The sequence below is a fragment of the Crotalus tigris genome, unplaced genomic scaffold (assembly GCF_016545835.1).
Source record: "Crotalus tigris isolate CLP2741 ecotype Arizona unplaced genomic scaffold, ASM1654583v1 scf7180000018941.1685476, whole genome shotgun sequence".
NCBI classification, from domain to species: domain Eukaryota; kingdom Metazoa; phylum Chordata; class Lepidosauria; order Squamata; family Viperidae; genus Crotalus; species Crotalus tigris.
The window spans coordinates 1,590,478-1,610,166 of NW_024097285.1; the positions used below are offsets into that span (position 1 = coordinate 1,590,478).

Sequence of the window (19,689 nt, forward strand, 5' to 3'; positions counted from 1 at the left end):
CAATTTTCCCAAATAGCATTTTCCCATGTATTTTACCCAGAAACATAGATAGGGCAGCCTAGAAAGGTCAGTGCCCTCCTAACCTTTTCCAAGTACTGCCTATTTGTTGCCAATGTCCATTTTGCTCTCCGTGTTCATGGTCACCTAACCCTAACCCTAACTGGAATTTTCCCAAATTGGATTTTCCCATGTATTTTACCAGGAAACAGAGAGGGCAGCCTAGAAAGGTCCGTGCTTCCTAACTTTTTCCAAGCACTCCCTGTTTGTTGCCAATGTCCATTTTGCTCTCCATGTTCATAGTGATCTAACCCTAACCCTAAGTGGAAATTTCCCAAAAAGGATCTTCCCATGTATTTTACCAGTAAACATAGATAGGGCAGCCTAGAAAAGTCAGTTCCCTCCTAACCATTTCCAAATACTCCCTGTTTGTTGCCAATGTCCACTTTGCACTCCAAGTTCATGGTGACCTAATCCTAACCCTAAGTGGAATTTTCCCAAAAAGAATCTTCCCATGTATTTTACCAGTAAACATAGATAGGGCAGCTTAGAAAAGTCAGTGCGTTTCTAACCATATCCAAGCACTCCCTGTTTGTTGCCAATGTCCACTTTGCACTCCGAGTTCATGGTGACCTAACTGTAACCCTAAGTGGAATTTTCCCAAGTAGGATTTTCCAATGTATTTTACCTGGAAACATAGATAGGGCAGCCTATAAAAGTCTGTGCGCTGCTAACCATTTCCAAGCACTCCCTGTTAGTTGCCAATGTTCATTTTGCTCTCCATATTCATGGTGACCTAATCCTAACCCTAAGTGGAATTTTCCCAACTAGGATTTTCCAATCTATTTTACCAGGAAACATAGATACGGCAGCCTAGAAAGGTCAGTTCCCTCCTAACCATATCCAAGCACTCCCTGTTAGTTGCCAATATCCACTTTGCACACCGAGTTCATGGTGACCTAACCCTAACCCTAAGTGGAATTTTCCCAAATAGAATTTTCCAATCTATTTTACCAGGAAACATAGATACGGCAGCCTAGAAATGTCAGTTCCCTCCTAACCATTTCCAAGCACTCCCTGTTTGTTTCCAATGTCCACTTTGCACACCGGGTTCATGTTGACCTAACCCTAACCCTAAGTGGAATTTTCCCAAATAGGATTTTCTGAGGTATTTTACCAGGAAACATAGATAGGGCATCCTAGAAAAGTCAGTGCTTCCTAACTTTTTCAAAGCACTCCCTGTTTGTTGCCAATGTACATTGTGCTCTCCGTATTCATGGTGATCTAACCCTAATCCTAAGTGGAAAATTCCCAAATAGGATTTTCCCATGTATTTTACCCAGAAACATAGATAGGACAGCCTAGAAAGGTCAGTGCCCTCCTAACAATTTCCAAGCACTCCCTGTTTGTTGCCAATGTCCATTTTGCTCTCCATGTTCATAGTGACCTAACCCTAACCCTAAGTGGAAATTTCCCAAAAAGGATCTTCCCATGTATTTTACCAGTAAACATAGATAGGGCAGCCTAGAAAAGTCAGTTCCCTCCTAACCATTTCCAAATACTCCCTGTTTGTTGCCAATGTCCACTTTGCACTCCAAGTTCATGGTGACCTAACCTTAACCCTAAGTGGAATTTTCCCAAGTAGGATTTTCCCATGCATTTTACCAGGAAACATAGATAGGGCAGCCTAGAAAGGTCAGTTCCCTCCTAACCATATCCGAGCACTCCCTGTTTGTTGCCAATGTCCATTTTGCTCTCGGAGTTCATGTTGACCTAACCCTAACCCTAAGTGGAATTTTCCCAAATAGGATTTTCCCATGTATTTTACCTGGAAACATAGATAGGGCAGTCTAGAAAGGTCAGTTCCCTCCTAACCATTTCCAAGCACTCCCTCTTTGTTGCCAATGTCCATTTTGCACTCCGAGTTCATGGTGACCTAACTGTAACCCTAAGTGGAATTTTCCCAAGTAGGATTTTCCAATGTATTTTACCAGGAAACATAGATAGGGCAGCCTATAAAATTCTGTGCACTGCTAACACTTTCCAAGCACTCCCTGTTAGTTGCCAATATCCACTTTGCACACCAAGTTCATGGTGACCTAACCCTAACCCTAAGTGGAATTTTCCCAAATAGAATTTTCCAATCTATTTTACCAGAAACATAGATACGGCAGCCTAGAAAGGTCAGTTCCCTCCTAACCATATCCAAGCACTCCCTGATTGTTGCCAATGTTCATTTTGCTCTCCATATTCATGGTGACCTAATCCTAACCCTAAGTGGAATTTTCCCAACTAGGATTTTCCCATGTATTTTACCAGGAAACATAGATACGGCAGCCTAGAAATGTCAGTTCCCTCCTAACCATTTCCAAGCACTCCCTGTTTGTTTCCAATGTCCACTTTGCACACCGGGTTCATGTTGACCTAACCCTAACCCTAAGTGGAATTTTCCCAAATAGGATTTTCTGAGGTATTTTACCAGGAAACATAGATAGGGCATCCTAGAAAAGTCAGTGCTTCCTAACTTTTTCAAAGCACTCCCTGTTTGTTGCCAATGTACATTGTGCTCTCCGTGTTCATGGTGATCTAACCCTAATCCTAAGTGGAATTTTCCCAAGTAGGATTTTCCCATGTATTTTACCCAGAAACATAGATAGGACAGCCTAGAAAGGTCAGTGCCCTCCTAACCGTTTCCAAGCACTCCCTGTTTGTTGCCAATGTCCATTTTGCTCTCCATGTTCATAGTGACCTAACCCTAACCCTAAGTGGAAATTTCCCAAAAAGGATCTTCCCATGTATTTTACCAGTAAACATAGATAGGGCAGCCTAGACAAGTCAGTTCCCTCCTAACCATTTCCAAATACTCCCTGTTTGTTGCCAATGTCCACTTTGCACTCCAAGTTCATGGTGACCTAACCTTAACCCTAAGTGGAATTTTCCCAAGTAGGATTTTCCCATGCATTTTACCAGGAAACATAGATAGGGCAGCCTAGAAAGGTCAGTTCCCTCCTAACCATATCCGAGCACTCCCTGTTTGTTGCCAATGTCCATTTTGCTCTCCGTGTTCATGGTGACCTAACCGTAACCCTAAGTGGAATTATCCCAAATAGGATTTTCCAATTTATTTTACCTGAAAACATAGATAGGGCATCCTAGAAAAGTCAGTTCCCTCCTAACATTTTCCAAATACTCCCTGTTTGTTGCCAATGTCCGTTTTGCTCTCCGTGTTCATAGTGACCTAAACCTAACCCTAAGTGGAATTTTCCGAAATAATATTTTACCATGTATTTTACGCGGATACATAGATAGGGCAGCCTAGAACAGTCAGTGCTGCCTCACTTTTTCCAAGCACTCCCTGTTTGTTGCCAATGTACATTGTGCTCTCCGTGTTCATGGTGACCTAACCCTAAGCCTAAGTGGAATTTTCCCAAATAGGATTTTCCCATGTATTTTACCCAGAAACATAGATAGGACTGCCTAGAAAGGTCAGTGCCCTCCTAACCATTTCCAAGCACTCCCTGTTTGTTGCCAATGTACATTTTGCTCTCCATGTTCATGGTGACCTAACCCTAAGTGGAATTTTCCCAAAAAGGATCTTCCCATGTATTTTATCAGTAAACATAGATAGGGCAGCCTAGAAAAGTCAGTGCGCTTCTAACCATTTCCAAGCACTCCCTGTTTGTTGCCAATGTCCATTTTGCTCTCGGAGTTCATGGTGACCTAACCCTAACCCTAAGTGGAATTTTCCCAAGTAGGATTTTCCCATGTATTTTACCCAGAAATATAGATAGGGCAGTCAAGAAAGGTCAGTGCCCTCCTAACTATTTCCAAGCAATCCCTGTTTGTTGCCAATGTCCATATTGCTCTCCATATTTATGGTGACCTAACCCTAAGCCTAAGTGGAATTTTCCCAAATAGGATTTTTCCATGTATTTTACCAGGAAACATAGATAGGGCAGCCTAGAAAGGTCACTGCCTTCCTAACAATTTCCAAGCACTCCCTGTTTGTTGCCAATGTCCATTTTGCTCTCCGTGTTCATGGTGACCTAACCCTAACCCTAAGTGGAATTTTCCCATAAAGGATTTTCCCATGTATTTTGCCAGGAAACATAGATAGGGCAGCCTAGAAAAGTCAGTGCCCTCTTAACTTTTTCCAAGCACTCCCTGTTTGTTGCCAATGTCGATTTTGCTTTCGGACTTCATGGTGATCTAACCCTAACCCTAAGTGGAATTTTCCCAAATAGGATTTTCCCATGCATTTTACCAGGAAACATAGATAGGGCAGCCTAGAAAAGTCAGTGCCCTCCTAACCTTTTCCAAACACTCCCTGTTTGTTGACAATGTCCATTTTGCTCTCGGAATTCATGGTGATCTAACCCTAATCCTAAGTGGAATTTTCCCAAATAGGATTTTCCCATGTATTTTACCAGGAAACATAGATAGGGCAGCCTGTAAAAGTCAGTGTGCTGCTAACCAATTCCAAGCACTCCCTGTTTGTTGCCAATGTCCATTTTGCTCTCCTTATTCATGGTGACCTAACCCTAAGCCTAAGTGGAATTTTCCCAAATAGGATTTTTCCATTTATTTTACCAGGAAACATAGATAGGGCAGCCTAGAAAGGTCAATGCCCTCCTAACCATTTCCAAGCACTCCCTCTTTGTTGCCAATGTCCATTTTGCTCTCCGTGTTCATGGTGACCTAACCCTAAGTGGAATTTTCCCAAATAGGATTTTCCCATGCATTTTACCAAGAAACATAGATAGGGCAGCCTAGAAAAGTCAGTGCCCTCCTAACCTTTTCTAAGCACTCCCTGTTTGTTGACAATGTCAATTTTGCTCTCGGAATTCATGGTGATCTAACCCTAATCCTAAGTGGAATTTTCCCAAATAGGATTTTCCCATGTATTTTACCAGGAAACATAGATAGGGCATCCTATAAAAGTCAGTGTGCTGCTAACCATTTCCAAGCACTCCCTGTTAGTTGCCAATGTCCATTTTGTTCTCCATGTTCATGGTGACCTAACCCTAACCCTAAGTGTAATTTTCCCAAATAGAATTTTCCAATGTATTTTACCTAGAAACATAGATAGGGCATCCTAGAAAAGTCAGTTCCTTCCTAATCTTTTCCAAGTACTCCCTGTTTGTTGCCAATGTCCATTTTGCTCTCTGTTTTCATGGTGACCTAACCCTAACCCTAAGTGGAATTTTCCCAAATAGGATTTTTCCATGTATTTTACGCAGAAACATAGATAGAGCAGCCTAGAAAGGTCAGTGTCCTCTTAACCATTTCCAAGCACTCCCTCTTTGTTGCCAATGTCCATTTTGCTCTCCGTGTTCATGGTGACCTAACCCTAACCCTAAGTGGTATTTTCCCAAGTAGGATTTTCCCATGTATTTTACCAGGAAACATAGATACGGCAGCCGAGATAGGTCAGTTCCCTCCTAACCATTTCCAAATACTCCCTGTTTGTTGCCAAAGTCCACTTTGCACTCCATGTTCATGGTGATCTAACCCTAACCCTAAATGGAATTTTCCCAAATAGGATTTTCCCATGCATTTTACCGGGAAACGTAAATAGGGCAGCCTAGAAAAGTCAGTTCCCTCCTAACCATTTCCAAGCACTCCCTGTTTGTTTCCAATGTCCACTTTGCACACCGGGTTCATGTTGACCTAACCCTAACCCTAAGTGGAATTTTCCCAAATAGGATTTTCTGAGGTATTTTGCCAGGAAACATAGATAGGGCAGCCTAGAAAAGTCAGTGCCCTCCTAACCATTTCCAAGCACTCCCTGTTTGTTTACAATGTCCATTTTGCTCTCGGAGTTCATGGTGACCTAACCCTAACCCTAAGTGGAATTTTCCCAAATAGGATTTTCCCATGTATTTTACCTGGAAACATAGATAGGGCAGTCTAGAAAGGTCAGTGCCCTCCTAACCTTTTTCAAGCCCTCCCTCTTTGTTGCCAATGTCCATTTTGCTCTCGGAGTTCATGGTGACCTAACCCTATCCCTAAGTGGAATTTTCCCAAATAGGATTTTTCCATGTACTTTACCCAGAAACATAGATAGGGCAGCCTAGAAAGGTCAGTTCCCTCCTAACCATATCCAAGCACTCCCTGATTGTTGCCAATGTTCATTTTGCTCTCCATATTCATGGTGAGCTAACCCTAACGCTAAGTGGAATTTTCCCAAATAGGATTTTCCCATGTATTTTACCCGGAAACATACATAGGGCAGCCTAGAAAAGTCAGTGCTTCGTCACTTTTTCCAAGACCTCCCTGTTTGTTGCCAACGTCCATTTTGCTCTCGGAGTTAATGGTGACCTAACCTAAAAGTCAGTGCCTCCTAACTTTTTCCAAGCACTCCCTGTTTGTTGCCAATGTCCATTTTCCTCTACGTGTTCATGGTGACCTAACCCTAACCCTAAGTGCAATTTTCCCAAATAGGATTTTTCCATGTATTTTACCAGGAAACACAGATAGGGCAGCCTAGAAAGGTCAGTGCCTTCCTAACTTTTTCCAAGCACTCCCTGTTTGTTGCCAATGTCCATTTTTCTTTCGAACTTCATGGTGATGTAACCCTAACCCTAAGTGGAATTTTCCCAAATAGGATTTTCCAATGTATTTTACCTGGAAACATAGATAGCGCAGCCTAGAAAGTTCACTGCCCCCCTAACCATTTCCAAGCATTCCCTCTTTTTTGTCAATGTCCATTTTGCTTTCAGACTTCATGTGATCTAACCCTAACCCTAAGTGGAATTTTCGCAAATAGGATTTTCCCATGTATTTTACCAGGAAACATAGATAGGGCAGCCTATAAAGGTCAGTGCCCTCCTAACCATTTCCAAGCACTCCCTGTTTATTGCCAATCTCCACTTTGCACACCGAGTTCATGGTGACCTAACCCTAACCCTAAGTGGAATTTTCCCAAATAGGATTTTCCCATGTACTTTACCCAGAAACATAGATAGGGCAGCCTAGAAATTTCAGTGCCCTCCTAACCATTTCCAAGCACTCTCTGTTTGTTGCCAATGTCCATTTTGCTCTCGGAGTTCATGGTGATCTAACCCTAACACTAAGTGGAATTTTCCCAAATAGTATTTTCCCATGTATTTTACCAGTAAACATAGATAGGGCAGCCTAGAAAAGTCAGTGCGCTTCTAACCATATCCAAGCACTCCCTGTTTGTTGCCAATGTCCATTTTGCTCTCGGAGTTCATGGTGACCTAACCCTAACCCTAAGTGGAATTTTCCCAAGTAGGATTTTCCCATGTATTTTACCCAGAAATATAGATAGGGCAGTCAAGAAAGGTCAGTGCCCTCCTAACCATTTCCAAGCACTCCCTGTTTGTTGCCAATGTCCATATTGCTCTCCATATTTATGGTGACCTAACCCTAAGCCTAAGTGGAATTTTCCCAAATAGGATTTTTCCATGTATTTTACCAGGAAACATAGATAGGGCAGCCTAGAATGGTCACTGCCTTCCTAACCATTTCCAAGCACTCCCTGTTTGTTGCCAATGTCGATTTTGCTTTCGGACTTCATGGTGATCTAACCCTAACCCTAAGTGGAATTTTCCCAAATAGGATTTTCCCATGCATTTTACCCGGAAACATAGATAGGGCACCCTAGAAAATTCAGTGCTTCCTCACTTTTTCCAAGCACTCTCTGTTTGTTGACAATGTGCATTTTGCTTTCGGACTTCATGGTGATCTAACCCTAACCGTAAGTAGAATTTTCGCAAATAGGATTTTCCCATGTATTTTACCAGGAAACCTAGAGAAGGCAGCCTATAAAAGTTAGTGCCCTGATGACCCTTTCCAAGCAGTCCCTGTTTGTCGCCAATGTCCATTTTGCTTTTCATGTTCATGGTGACCTAAGCCTAACCCTAATTGGAATTTTCCCAAAAAGGATCTTCCCATGTATTTTACCAGTAAACATAGATAGGGCAGCCTAGAAAAGTCAGTGCCCTCCTAACCATTTCCAAGCACTCCCTGTTTGTTTCCAATGTCCATTTTGCTCTCGGAGTTCATGGTGACCTAACCCTAACCCTAAGTGGAATTTTCCCAAATAGGATTTTCCCATATATTTTACCTGGAAACATAGATAGGGCAGTCTAGAAAGGTCAGTGCCCTCCTAACCTTTTTCAAGCCCTCCCTCTTTGTTGCCAATGTCCATTTTGCTCTCGGAGTTCATGGTGACCTAACCCTATCCCTAAGTGGAATTTTCCCAAATAGGATTTTCCCATGTACTTTACCCAGAAACATAGATAGGGCAGCCTAGAAAGGTCAGTTCCCTCCTAACCATATCCAAGCACTCCCTGATTGTTGCCAAGTTTCATTTTGCTCTCCATATTCATGGTGAGCTAACCCTAACCCTAAGTGGAATTTTCCCAAATAGGATTTTCCCATGTATTTTACCCGGAAACATACATAGGGCAGCCTAGAAAAGTCAGTGCTTCGTCACTTTTTCCAAGACCTCCCTGTTTGTTGCCAACGTCCATTTTGCTCTCGGAGTTAATGGTGACCTAACCTAAAAGTCAGTGCCTCCTAACTTTTTCCAAGCACTCCCTGTTTGTTGCCAATGTCCATTTTCCTCTACGTGTTCATGGTGACCTAACCCTAACCCTAAGTGCAATTTTCCCAAATAGGATTTTTCCATGTATTTTACCAGGAAACATAGATAGGGCAGCCTAGAAAGGTCAGTGCCTTCCTAACTTTTTCCAAGCACTCCCTGTTTGTTGCCAATGTCCATTTTTCTTTCGGAGTTCATGGTGATCTAACCCTAACCCTAAGTGGAATTTTCCCAAATAGGATTTTCCCATGTATTTTACCCAGAAACATAGATAGGGCAGCGTAGAAAAGTCAGTGCTTCGTCACTTTTTCCAAGCACTCCCTGTTTGTTGCCAAAGTCCATTTTGCTTTCGAACTTCATGGTGATGTAACCCTAACCCTAAGTGGAATTTTCCCAAATAGGATTTTCCAATGTATTTTACCTGGAAACATAGATAGCGCAGCCTAGAAAGTTCACTGCCCCCCTAACCATTTCCAAGCATTCCCTCTTTTTTGTCAATGTCCATTTTGCTTTCAGACTTCATGTGATCTAACCCTAACCCTAAGTGGAATTTTCGCAAATAGGATTTTCCCATGTATTTTACCAGGAAACATAGATAGGGCAGCCTATAAAGGTCAGTGCCCTCCTAACCATTTCCAAGCACTCCCTGTTTATTGCCAATCTCCACTTTGCACACCGAGTTCATGGTGACCTAACCCTAACCCTAAGTGGAATTTTCCCAAATAGGATTTTCCCATGTACTTTACCCAGAAACATAGATAGGGCAGCCTAGAAATTTCAGTGCCCTCCTAACCATTTCCAAGCACTCTCTGTTTGTTGCCAATGTCCATTTTGCTCTCGGAGTTCATGGTGATCTAACCCTAACCCTAAGTGGAATTTTCCCAAATAGTATTTTCCCATGTATTTTACCCGGAAACATAGATAGGGCACCCTAGAAAATTCAGTGCTTCCTCACTTTTTCCAAGCACTCTCTGTTTTTTGCCAATGTGCATTTTGCTTTCGGACTTCATGGTGATCTAACCCTAACCGTAAGTAGAATTTTCGCAAATAGGATTTTCCCATGTATTTTACCAGGAAACCTAGAGAAGGCTGCCTATAAAAGTTAGTGCCCTGATGACCCTTTCCAAGCAGTCCCTGTTTGTCGCCAATGTCCATTTTGCTTTTCATGTTCATGGTGACCTAAGCCTAACCCTAAGTGGAATTTTCCCAAATAGGATTTTCCCATGTATTTTACCCAGAAACATAGATAGGTCAACATAGAAAAGTCAGTGCCTCCTAACTTTTTCCAAGCACTCCCTGTTTCTTGCCAATCTCCATTTTGCTCTCGGACTTCATGGTGATCTAACCCTAACCCTAAGTGGAATTTTCCCAAATAGGATTTTCCGATGTATTTTACCCGGAAACATAGATAGGGCAGCCTAGAAATGTCAGTGCTTCCTAACTTTTTCCAAGCACTCCCTGTTTGTTGCCAATGTTCATTTTGCTTTCGGACTTCATGGTGATCTAACCCTAACTCTAAGTGGAATTTTCCCAAATAGGATTTTCCCATATATTTTACCAGGATATATTCTCAGCAAGATCATCCAAAGCTTGAAGGTCATCCCAACTGCCAGTTAAAGAAACCAAGCATTTATATTGGGAAACAGCAATATAGGAAGATGCTGGAGCAAAAGGTCACAGTGGCAATGGAAAAGGCATCAATTAATAGTGGCCATGTGAAGGCAATGGTAAACCACTTTTTATTTATATCAAAAAACCACATTGATAAAAATCAGCCTAGTTTTCTTACTAGGGCACAAATAATAAGAAATATTATGTGAAGACCTACGTCTCTGAGAGAAAGGTGGAAGGAAAGAGGAGAAGAGGATGACCAGCAGGAGATGTTTCACTTATAGTGGTAATGGGTAAACTAATGGAACACTTGAAAGACCAGTTTCGGGACAGATCAATATGGAGAAAATCCAGAAGAGAATATATGTAGCTCAAGGTTAAGCATCGGAGTTGTTTGTGTTCTGCTTGATTAGGATATTCTTTTCTGCTAGATTCATTGATTAATGTGACTCCCTGCTTATTTGGATATTGTTTGTTGGTGAGGAACAGTTCTGGTCTTTTTATTTCTTTCTTAGCTTTTTTAATTGTCTCTTTTGAATGACATGTAAATGTGGTTTATCTCTATGAGTTTATTGTTGGCTGATTTGTCTGAATGCAAAACTTTCAGGAATTCGCTAGCATTTTTAGGTTTAGGTTGGTTTAGAATACTCAGTTTCCCAATTGAAACTATGGCTGAATCTATCTATGTATTGTGAGATTTAAAAGTTTTCATCTGTCTGATAGTTGCTATTGATGGATGCCCTCTGCTAATTTTCTTCCTGTCTGTCCTACATTGTGGCTGTTATAGTCTTTACACTGCATGTTGTAGATGACTCTTGTTTTTTGTTCTTGTGTTAATGGTTTTTTTTTGTTTACTTAGGATGTTTTCAATTGTTGAAGGAAAAATCTTCATCAGTGTCCAGTTCAAGCTGGGAATAAACAACATGGAGACTGCTTTAGAAAGAAGGTTGTAGTTTATTGAAGAGCAGAGCCAGACAGAAAGATGGCTCTGGAAAAAAGGTGACCACATGTAGCAGGGAAGGGTTTTTATACCTCTGGGGCTCTTGAGGTTGTTTCCTGTTCCTGTTTGAGGCTTTGTATTTCCTGTGTCATGTACTTTGAACTGAGTCTGAGTGTGTCTTTCTGGTATTCTGATGGTGGTGGGTTAATCCTATTATGTTTTCTGTCCTTAGAATTTGGGTGGGATATGTAGATTTTAAGGGTCTTTGTCTTCCTAATTTCTTCAGTTTCTAGCTGGAAGGCTCCAACCTTCTTGAATGGATTATTACATCTGCATTTCTAAAAGCTGGTTTCTGCTGAGTTGTCTGGCTGAGCTGGTGATAAAGTTTCTGCCTTTTTAAAGATCTTCTCCATTATTCCTCTGGGAAAATATATTCTGTCTTTTTAATATTTCCCAAAATATTTCTTTCTCTGGATTCTTCCCACAATCCCCCCTTTGTGCCATAAGGGTGCGGATGACACCATTGTACTTGCACAAGATTAAAATTGATCTGGTCAGGGAGATTTGGTAAACAAGCTTTTAAACTGTTAATGCAAAAAAAAAAAGGGGGGGGAAGACACTAATAGAGGCAGCAGAAAAAGATCCCTGCAGTGGTTCCCAAAAGGGGAGCTTCCAACCCATAAAGTTCTAAAAGTCAGGGCAAAAGTTCTGTTAGATGGAAAAGAAATTTATAGTGTCCAATATTCAGTGCTAATTATTTCCAAATGTTGGGTGTCACTTTTAACTTCCAGTCAGGTTTGCACATTCCTCCAAAATTTTTCACAACGATGTTTTTCCTCAGTACATAACCACTGGCTGCCCATTTTCAAGGGTTGTTTCTTGAGCCTGCCTTAGCTCTTAGTTCAGGGCATCCAGGTTTGCGATGTCCAACTGAGGTTAGCTAGTGTGCAAGCCAATCTATTAAATTACACACAGTGAGCCCTAGGACTCTCACTCTGAGTCCACCAGTGCAACATATTCAGGGCTTGGGTTTTGGAGATCTCTTTCCTGCTACCTCCTCAGTGCGAGCATATGACTTGCAAATCACCTGAGGAGGCCTGGTTTCCTCCCCCTTGGAATTTGCATTGCAAAACAGGCAATGCTGTACAAGCATCCTGGACAATTTTCCCTCCCACCAGACAGAAGTCCAAGGTGTTCAGTACTTGCTATGCCAGCTATTCCCAAATGCCATCTCTCCATAAATACATTCAACTGCCTTATTACAATACAAATGGGATAAGAAAGAAAACCTTACAATGAGTTTCTTCCCCCCATAGTCTTTCCTAGTTTTCTTCTGAGGCTTCATGTGAGGACCAATGGTTCCAGGACTCCTTCCTCTCTCTGCAGCATTTGGGTGATGTAGCACTGGGAAGATCTATTCCACTCTGGTTGCTTAGTGACTTTTTAGTGGATGGTTGGATTCAAACCCAATTCCATTGCTCAAATGAATGGAGGCAGCTTCTGGGTCAGTGTGCTCTGCTTCCCAAAATGTTATTGAGTCATCTGGGCTGGGGTGAAAGACATGAGAACAAAATCTCCTCCCCCTTTTCTGGGTGGACTCTCCCAGTTGAGGCTTTGCTGATCAGACAAAGGCATGGAGAACAGAAGATAAGAAATGGAGAAGTAGATGGGGGGGTAAATTACAGGCTGAGTTCGAAAAGACATTACTGCAGTTGTTAAAGAAACAGATAAGCAGACAAAATGGTGACACCACAGATGAGGACAAAAGAGAGCTGGATTCTGGTAAGAGAACAACAAATGAAAGGTCTCACTTCTGAAATTGAATATTTGCAACATGTTAGAGAGGACTTAAGGACTTGCAGCTTGAAAATGCTGGGCAGCTTGAAAATGCTGAAAGCTCCAAATAATTTTAAAAGCCTAATATTTTAAGGTGTGAAATTTGCCAGGGGCAGGAGAATCTACCTTTAACATTTATTCTAAATAGACCACATTATTTTAGAGATTTAAAAAATGCTTATATGTTCCAGGATTAGTTTCATAGTAGTTTCACTGATTAGCGATAGGATAAGAAAGGTAACTTAAGAAGATTATTTCCCTACACAAGCAAACATGAGCTCATGAGGCTCGTATGGGCGGACATACATCATGTTTCACTATGATAGACAGATAAAACCCATTTACAACACATATAGAAAATTCACAAATAAACTTTTTCCTCTAAATGAGCTTAAAACATTCCCTCCTAACAAGGGAAAGCAAAATGGAACTCAATTTTCTTCACTTCACTCTATTTTGTTGGCCAGATAAAATAAGAGTGAAGGTATTTTCTTTTTGGTGGCTTATTTTAAGCAGAATTTCTAGCAGAATTTTAAAATTCTTTTATCTTTGGATTAGAGACAATTAACAGTCACATTTACCTCACACACAAAGACTTTGACATACTTATACACACAAAGACAAGAAAAAGAGAACAGAAAAGGGAAGCAGAAGTCTTAGTTTTACACATCCTGGTCATTCCCACCATAAATCTCAGTTAACTCAAATTAGGGAAGGCACAAATCTTAAACATATCATGTGGTTTCAGAGAGAGAGAGAGAGAGAGAGAAAGAGAGAGAGAGAGAGAGAGAGAGAGAGAGAATCACTATTCCTATATTTTAATTTCCTTTTAAGTACCTTTATTTAGCTGAATTGGTTTCCCAGCAAAGCTCTGTGCAAAGCCCGTTCTTCACAAATTTCCCTTTATCATTTTTCATACCTGCGTGGATGGGCAATTGCCTCCTGTCCCAGATGTCAAGCAAGTCTTCCAATGGGGAGCTTACCTTGACCTTCGAACTAGAGCATCCCATGTTCCCCTTCTGATGTAGGGGTTCACTTCGACCCTGCCGGGTTCTGGCTATTTGAAACCTCCTAATGAGATTTCCACCTACCACCGAGGTTTTGGACAAAAAGGGGTCCGGGAGGACTCTAGTTACCTAACAGAGTATGGGACGCTTCTTTAGGAATTCTCCTGCCACAGTTTCAGACCAAAAAGAGGTCTGTGAGGACTCTATTGCGCCCTGCAGAGAGTACGGCTGCTCTTCCACCAGCTTTTCCTTTCCTTTCACTTTTCCTCAGTTTGCGGACTTCCAGTGTCCGGGAGGACCTCTGCTTGCTTTCCAGAAGTACGGGATGCTCCTAGTCCGGGGCTTAATTTTCTGATGCAGGGCTTTGCTTACAGGGCCTTACCAGCTGGTTGCCCAAATCCAATTCTTTCATTCTCTCATTCCATTCCATTTTCACACAGCCTCTCCCTTTTCCCTAACAAAAGGTCCTGCGCTCTGGCCAAACACCATGCTTTCCAGTGTCTGTTGCTTGAACAGATCTTTTGGTGGTTAGGAAAGACCAGAGGAAGAAATATCCAATTGTGATTGGGAAAATGGTCTTCTCACTCTCACACACAGACATACACACATTTCTCTCACTCCCCTGGGCTTTAAAGTTAAAATTTAGAGGTACTCACCTTCATCTTCTTTCCAAAGCAGCCCTTGAACTCAAAGGAGTTTTGAACTCAAGTCAAAACTCCCTTTAGTATCCTTACTTCACATGGGCAGGGCCTGGGAAACTCATCCACAGACACAAGGGATCTGCTGCAGGCAAGATTGGGCTTACCAGTCTCAGTCCATTGGAGATATTAGTTTGGAGTCCCATCTGGGGTGCCAAATTATTGAAGGAAAAATCTTCATTAGGTGTCCAGTCCAAGCCAGGAATAAACAACAATTGGTGAACAGTGTGTTGTCTGGGTTACATTTGTAAAACAATCATTAACAATTGATTTCTATAATCCATAATCCACATAATGGTTTTAGTTGATTTCCTCTTTTCCCAAAATATCCTCTTTTGCAAACATTGAGTTAATACAATTCTTATTGTTTTGATAGATAACAATTAAATATATATTTTTCCCAATATTCCTAAAAATAATCACATCAATATAATATTTCTTTTTTATCCAATCATTCTGGTTGCCTTATCATAAATCCTGTTACAGTCCTTATTTTAATTTGTTTCTCCCCTCAAATTCTAGGTATTCTTACTGGTTAAGATTTTCTCAAAAATTAATTACATTTAAGAATTTAACTTTATTTTTCCATATGAACCATCTCACACTTTTACATTTCTTAAGGAATAGATAAAACAATGAAAAAAAGAAAGGAGAGCAAGAGTAAAGAAACATAAAAAATAACATACTACTTAATATATATATCTCTCCTAAGCTAATATATATTTATTTCCTAAATTTCTTTTTCTTTTTAACCGTAATTAAAAATATGTTTAATCTTTAAACATTCCATTTAATACATCTAGTCATTTAGTTCTTTAACTCTTATTCAAAACATTTTTATCCATTATAATTTTCTTAAATTCAATCACATTTAAGTATCTAAAACATTTCCTTTATCTAAGTCATTTCAACTTTTTTATATTACTCATATCAAGAAAGAGAACAAAAAGGGGAAAAAGCATATTATATTATTTATGGAATTCATCCTTCTTAGAATGACATATATATTCCAAAACTTTTCTATTTCTTTAACCATATTCAAACAAATGTTTCTTTTTTTAAGTATTCTCTCTGGTAAATCCCATCATCTATTTTCTTGGTTTCCACTTTAGTCTTTTCCCTTTGCCCAGTATCTTTCTTAATCAATGTATTTTGCTGAATCAAAAAATGTTTCCATAAATGTTGCTGTAGATATAAAAAGTAAATCAGGTGAAGTGTCTTTGTATGAGGCATCTGCCTTTCCACGTTTGTTGAAAATCTTTTTCTTTTTCTTTCTCTCCACTTCTCTTATCATTTCCTTTCTCTGCGATGTTCCTGACATCTCTACAGTCCATTTTATCCAATCTGTTTTCTTGTCCTCAGATTTATTTTGTAGTCTTAAGGGATAAGTTGTTTTTTCCAATTCTTGTAAATTGTTTCCACTAGGATTAAATCATGTTTCCTTGTTTTGTTAAGTTCCATCTTTAAGTCTCAATTCTCAATTCTATATCCATTTATCTGTTTTATCTGCTCCTTCTCTGTTGTTGTTTTCTGGGAATTTTTTTGTTGTAGAGGTAACTTAGAAATAGATTGATTTATATTTTCAAAGTTATTTTGGATTTCTTTGTAGTTTAAAGTCATTGTTGTTTGAATTAATTGCAGTATACTAGATACTGTACCTCCTCCTGTGAAATATTTATGTTTTTTTGATATGTTCTTTCTACATGTCTCTGATCCATGATGGCCAAGAATTTGAGTTTTTCTCTTCCTTTCTTTTCTCTGCAAATAGCTTTAGCGTCCCAATTAAATAGATATTTGTAATCCAAATAGTTCAAAAAATATTTTTTTCTGAAATTTATAATTCTCTCTTTGTCTACAGCCCAGATTATTGTCTTTTTTTGTCACAGCTGTTCTTTGTTGTTAAAACTTTGAAGGTCACAAACACAGATTAGCTTTTCCCAGGTTTTGCCAAGTTTATATTAGAGTCATAGCTGTCATAATCTTCATCCACCAGTTGGTGTCAGCTACTATTTGTTTTTCAATTTTATATATTTTGATCCTCCATAAAAAGATTAATTTGCTGCTTCCGTTAGTATAAGGGTGGGGCAGAAATAAGGGTGAAATAAGGGTGAAATTAGCCGTGTGGATGCAGAGAATCCACAAGCCCGCGACCAGTCACTACCGCCCAAAACCGGAAGTTTCTATTCTGCCTTTTAAATATTTCCCAAAATATTTCTTTCTCTGGATTCTTCCCACAGAATCTTAAGGAGATTAAGACTGAGCTATTTTACGTACTGTGTAGATTTTGAATTCTTAACATCTAACAATATATAGGACAATGAACATTGACTACATTTTACTGTTCATTTGAAAATATACATCTGAGTGAACAGTTCTAGATTGCCATGCATATTATTCATGGAAACAGCTCAATTTTACATAGTTCTTATTTGTTGATACATATCTGTGATCCAGAAAGAGATGAAGGTTTGATCATATCCACTTTGCAAAATAGATATAGTTGCTATGGTGACTTGTATTAATAATGGTGTATTGCTGATCTTGCACTGAGAGTAGAAGAAAGGTAAGAAGTCAAGAATCTATTTGTCACTGAGTGAGAGATTTTGCATGTGCAACCATTTCTAATGAAAACATTAGAAATGATTCAGCTGGAATAATAGTTACAGTTTTGTTTTGTATTCTGAAGTCTTGATATGGTTGTGCCTTATAATAACAAAAAGAACCAATGTGAATCAGCAGCTGTGTTACACAAACCACAAATGGATGAAGAAAAGTTCAAGGAAAGAGTAAATGAGACAAGGAGCCCAGAACAGAAAGGAAGAAAAAAAAAACTTAGATGGAAAAAATGAGAACACAAGTCTATTGCCTATTAAAATGGCTCATTTTATCTTCAGGTTCTACCCTTTCACAAAGGGAACCTTCCCTTTACATTTCAGTGGTTAATGAGTTATAATTTGATCACAGAGTAATAGGATATGGACATTTTCCTTTTCTCCCTCTAGTGGTAAGACTTAAAAAAAATGTGATGGCTGTATATATGATGTTGTCTTTTTTTTGCACTGATAATGGTAGTGGTTTTTTTTTTCTTAGATGCAACAGAAGATTATTAAATGTTGAAGATGTTCTGACAAGTTTTGACAACACAGGAAATGTTTGTAAGTAAACACTTTGGTTCTTGATTTCATTAATAAAATCTAGCATATATCCCAGTACAAAAATCTGTGCCAAGGTATTTTTTCAACGGGAATATCCCAGAAGAAAAACCTGAACTAAAATCAGACAAAGCAGAGAAAACAACTTAAGTGCTAGTAAGAAATAAGGTATTGTGTGGAAGCCAGGCACTATAACAGGACTATAAAATCAAATTAAATATAAACCTATACAATTCTATACATGTAAAAATCTGCATGTCTTAAACAAAATATGGTAAAATTAATGTTTAGCACAAGTTATTTAAAAGTGAACACAAAGAAGGTATATAGTAAACTAAATGTTTTATCATCTTTTTTAAAAAATATAGCAATAGCAAGCACAAGATGTAACGAATAATTTAATAAATGCTTATATTGAATAGCTATGACTTTAATTGTATTTGTAACATTTTTCTTCCTTGTGTGATGATCTTAGTTGAAATATCTGCTTCACGCGGAGCCTTGAAAACTGATTATAATATCTTATATTTATATATTGCAATGTATTGCAAGAACAAGTTTGGGAAATAGGAGGAAGACCTGCAGCCTAGATAATGATATGTTAAACAAAATCTGAGTTGAAAAGAGGAATGGGGTTGGAGCAGGTATCTTAGAACAGGGCTTTTCAACCTTTCCACAGACTGTACCACCTTTAGGACATGACAATATTCGAGTACCACCAGTGGCTTAGCAAGGTGTCAAAAACTTAATGACCAAAAAAAAAGAGGAAAACATTGATAAAAGTACACCCACTTACCACACTTTTTTTGGAAAATATTTTATTAGTTTTTTAATTTTTAAGAAAAAGTACTCAGGATACACCGTGGTGTTTGGGTAATCAGACATTCCAAAGTAAAAACATAAACAACTCAACTCAATACATTCACTGTCTCCTCTCTATTTCTCTCAAATAACATAATACGTTTAAAATATTTCATTTCTAAATTATATTTCTATTATTACTAAACCTGTTTTAAAACTTTATCAGTTTACAATTACCAAAATCAAATTTCACTTTAACTCAACAAATTATCAGTTCAGGTATCCCTTCCAGATATATTCTAGTTCTTAATTTCTCTCATCCCTCCTTTTATCACCAATCTCATTTATTTCTTCTTCCATTACACAATAGCTATCTTAATTAAAAAATAATGTTAATTCACTTCAATTCATTACAGAAACTTCAAATTTCATCCAATTGATTGTCATACCTTATCACATCTATGTTATTGTACAAAAAATCATCTTAAGTTAAAACACTCCATTAATTATTAAAACCATCCCAATCTAAAAAATCAACATTTTTTCAATTCCAATACATAATTTTCATCAAATAAATCTGTTATTCCAAGAAGTATTCTTAATCTATTTAAAATATCTTTTCTAAAATCACCCTCATATATATATGTTTATATTTTTTCTTGCTTCTAACTCTAAATCATAATCTTTAAAACAAACATAAATCAAAAATTGCCTTTAAATCCATTACACAATTTTAAATTTCTCTTTTCAATCTAATTCTGCCTTTTTTCCTGTGCCAAACAGGTTTCCATAGGGACGCTTCCCTTTCAGCCAGTAGATCTGTCTTTGTTGCTTGCAGTAGGCTTTGCAGTAATAGCAATCCCATCCTCTGTATTGGACATCTGTATCTCTCCTCCTTGAAGGGTCGTTGCTTTGTAGTTTGAAGTCTCAGTCTTTGCTTCTTCAGTTCCTCTAAGTTGCAGATGCTCTCCTCCTTGAAGCGTTGTTGCTTTGTAGTTTGAGATCTCAATCTTTGCTTCTTCTGTTCCTCAAAGTTGCAGATGGAAGGTTTGTAAAATAGAATAAGTTCCTCTTT

At 38.9% G+C, this 19,689-nt stretch overlaps 1 protein-coding gene across 1 annotated transcript in view; it reads left to right on the plus strand.

Annotated features, from left to right (window-relative positions):
- Window positions 1–11,093, plus strand: part of LOC120314528 (calmodulin-lysine N-methyltransferase-like) — a 175,723-nt gene extending 164,630 nt beyond the window's left edge. Inside the window, exons 3-4 of the mRNA XM_039357734.1 lie at window positions 10,131–10,296; window positions 11,040–11,093. Coding sequence (XP_039213668.1) covers window positions 10,131–10,296; window positions 11,040–11,057 — 184 coding nt within the window. The 3' untranslated portion in view covers window positions 11,058–11,093. The remainder of the gene's footprint in view (window positions 1–10,130; window positions 10,297–11,039) is intronic.
- The last annotated feature ends 8,596 nt before the right edge of the window (window positions 11,094–19,689 follow it).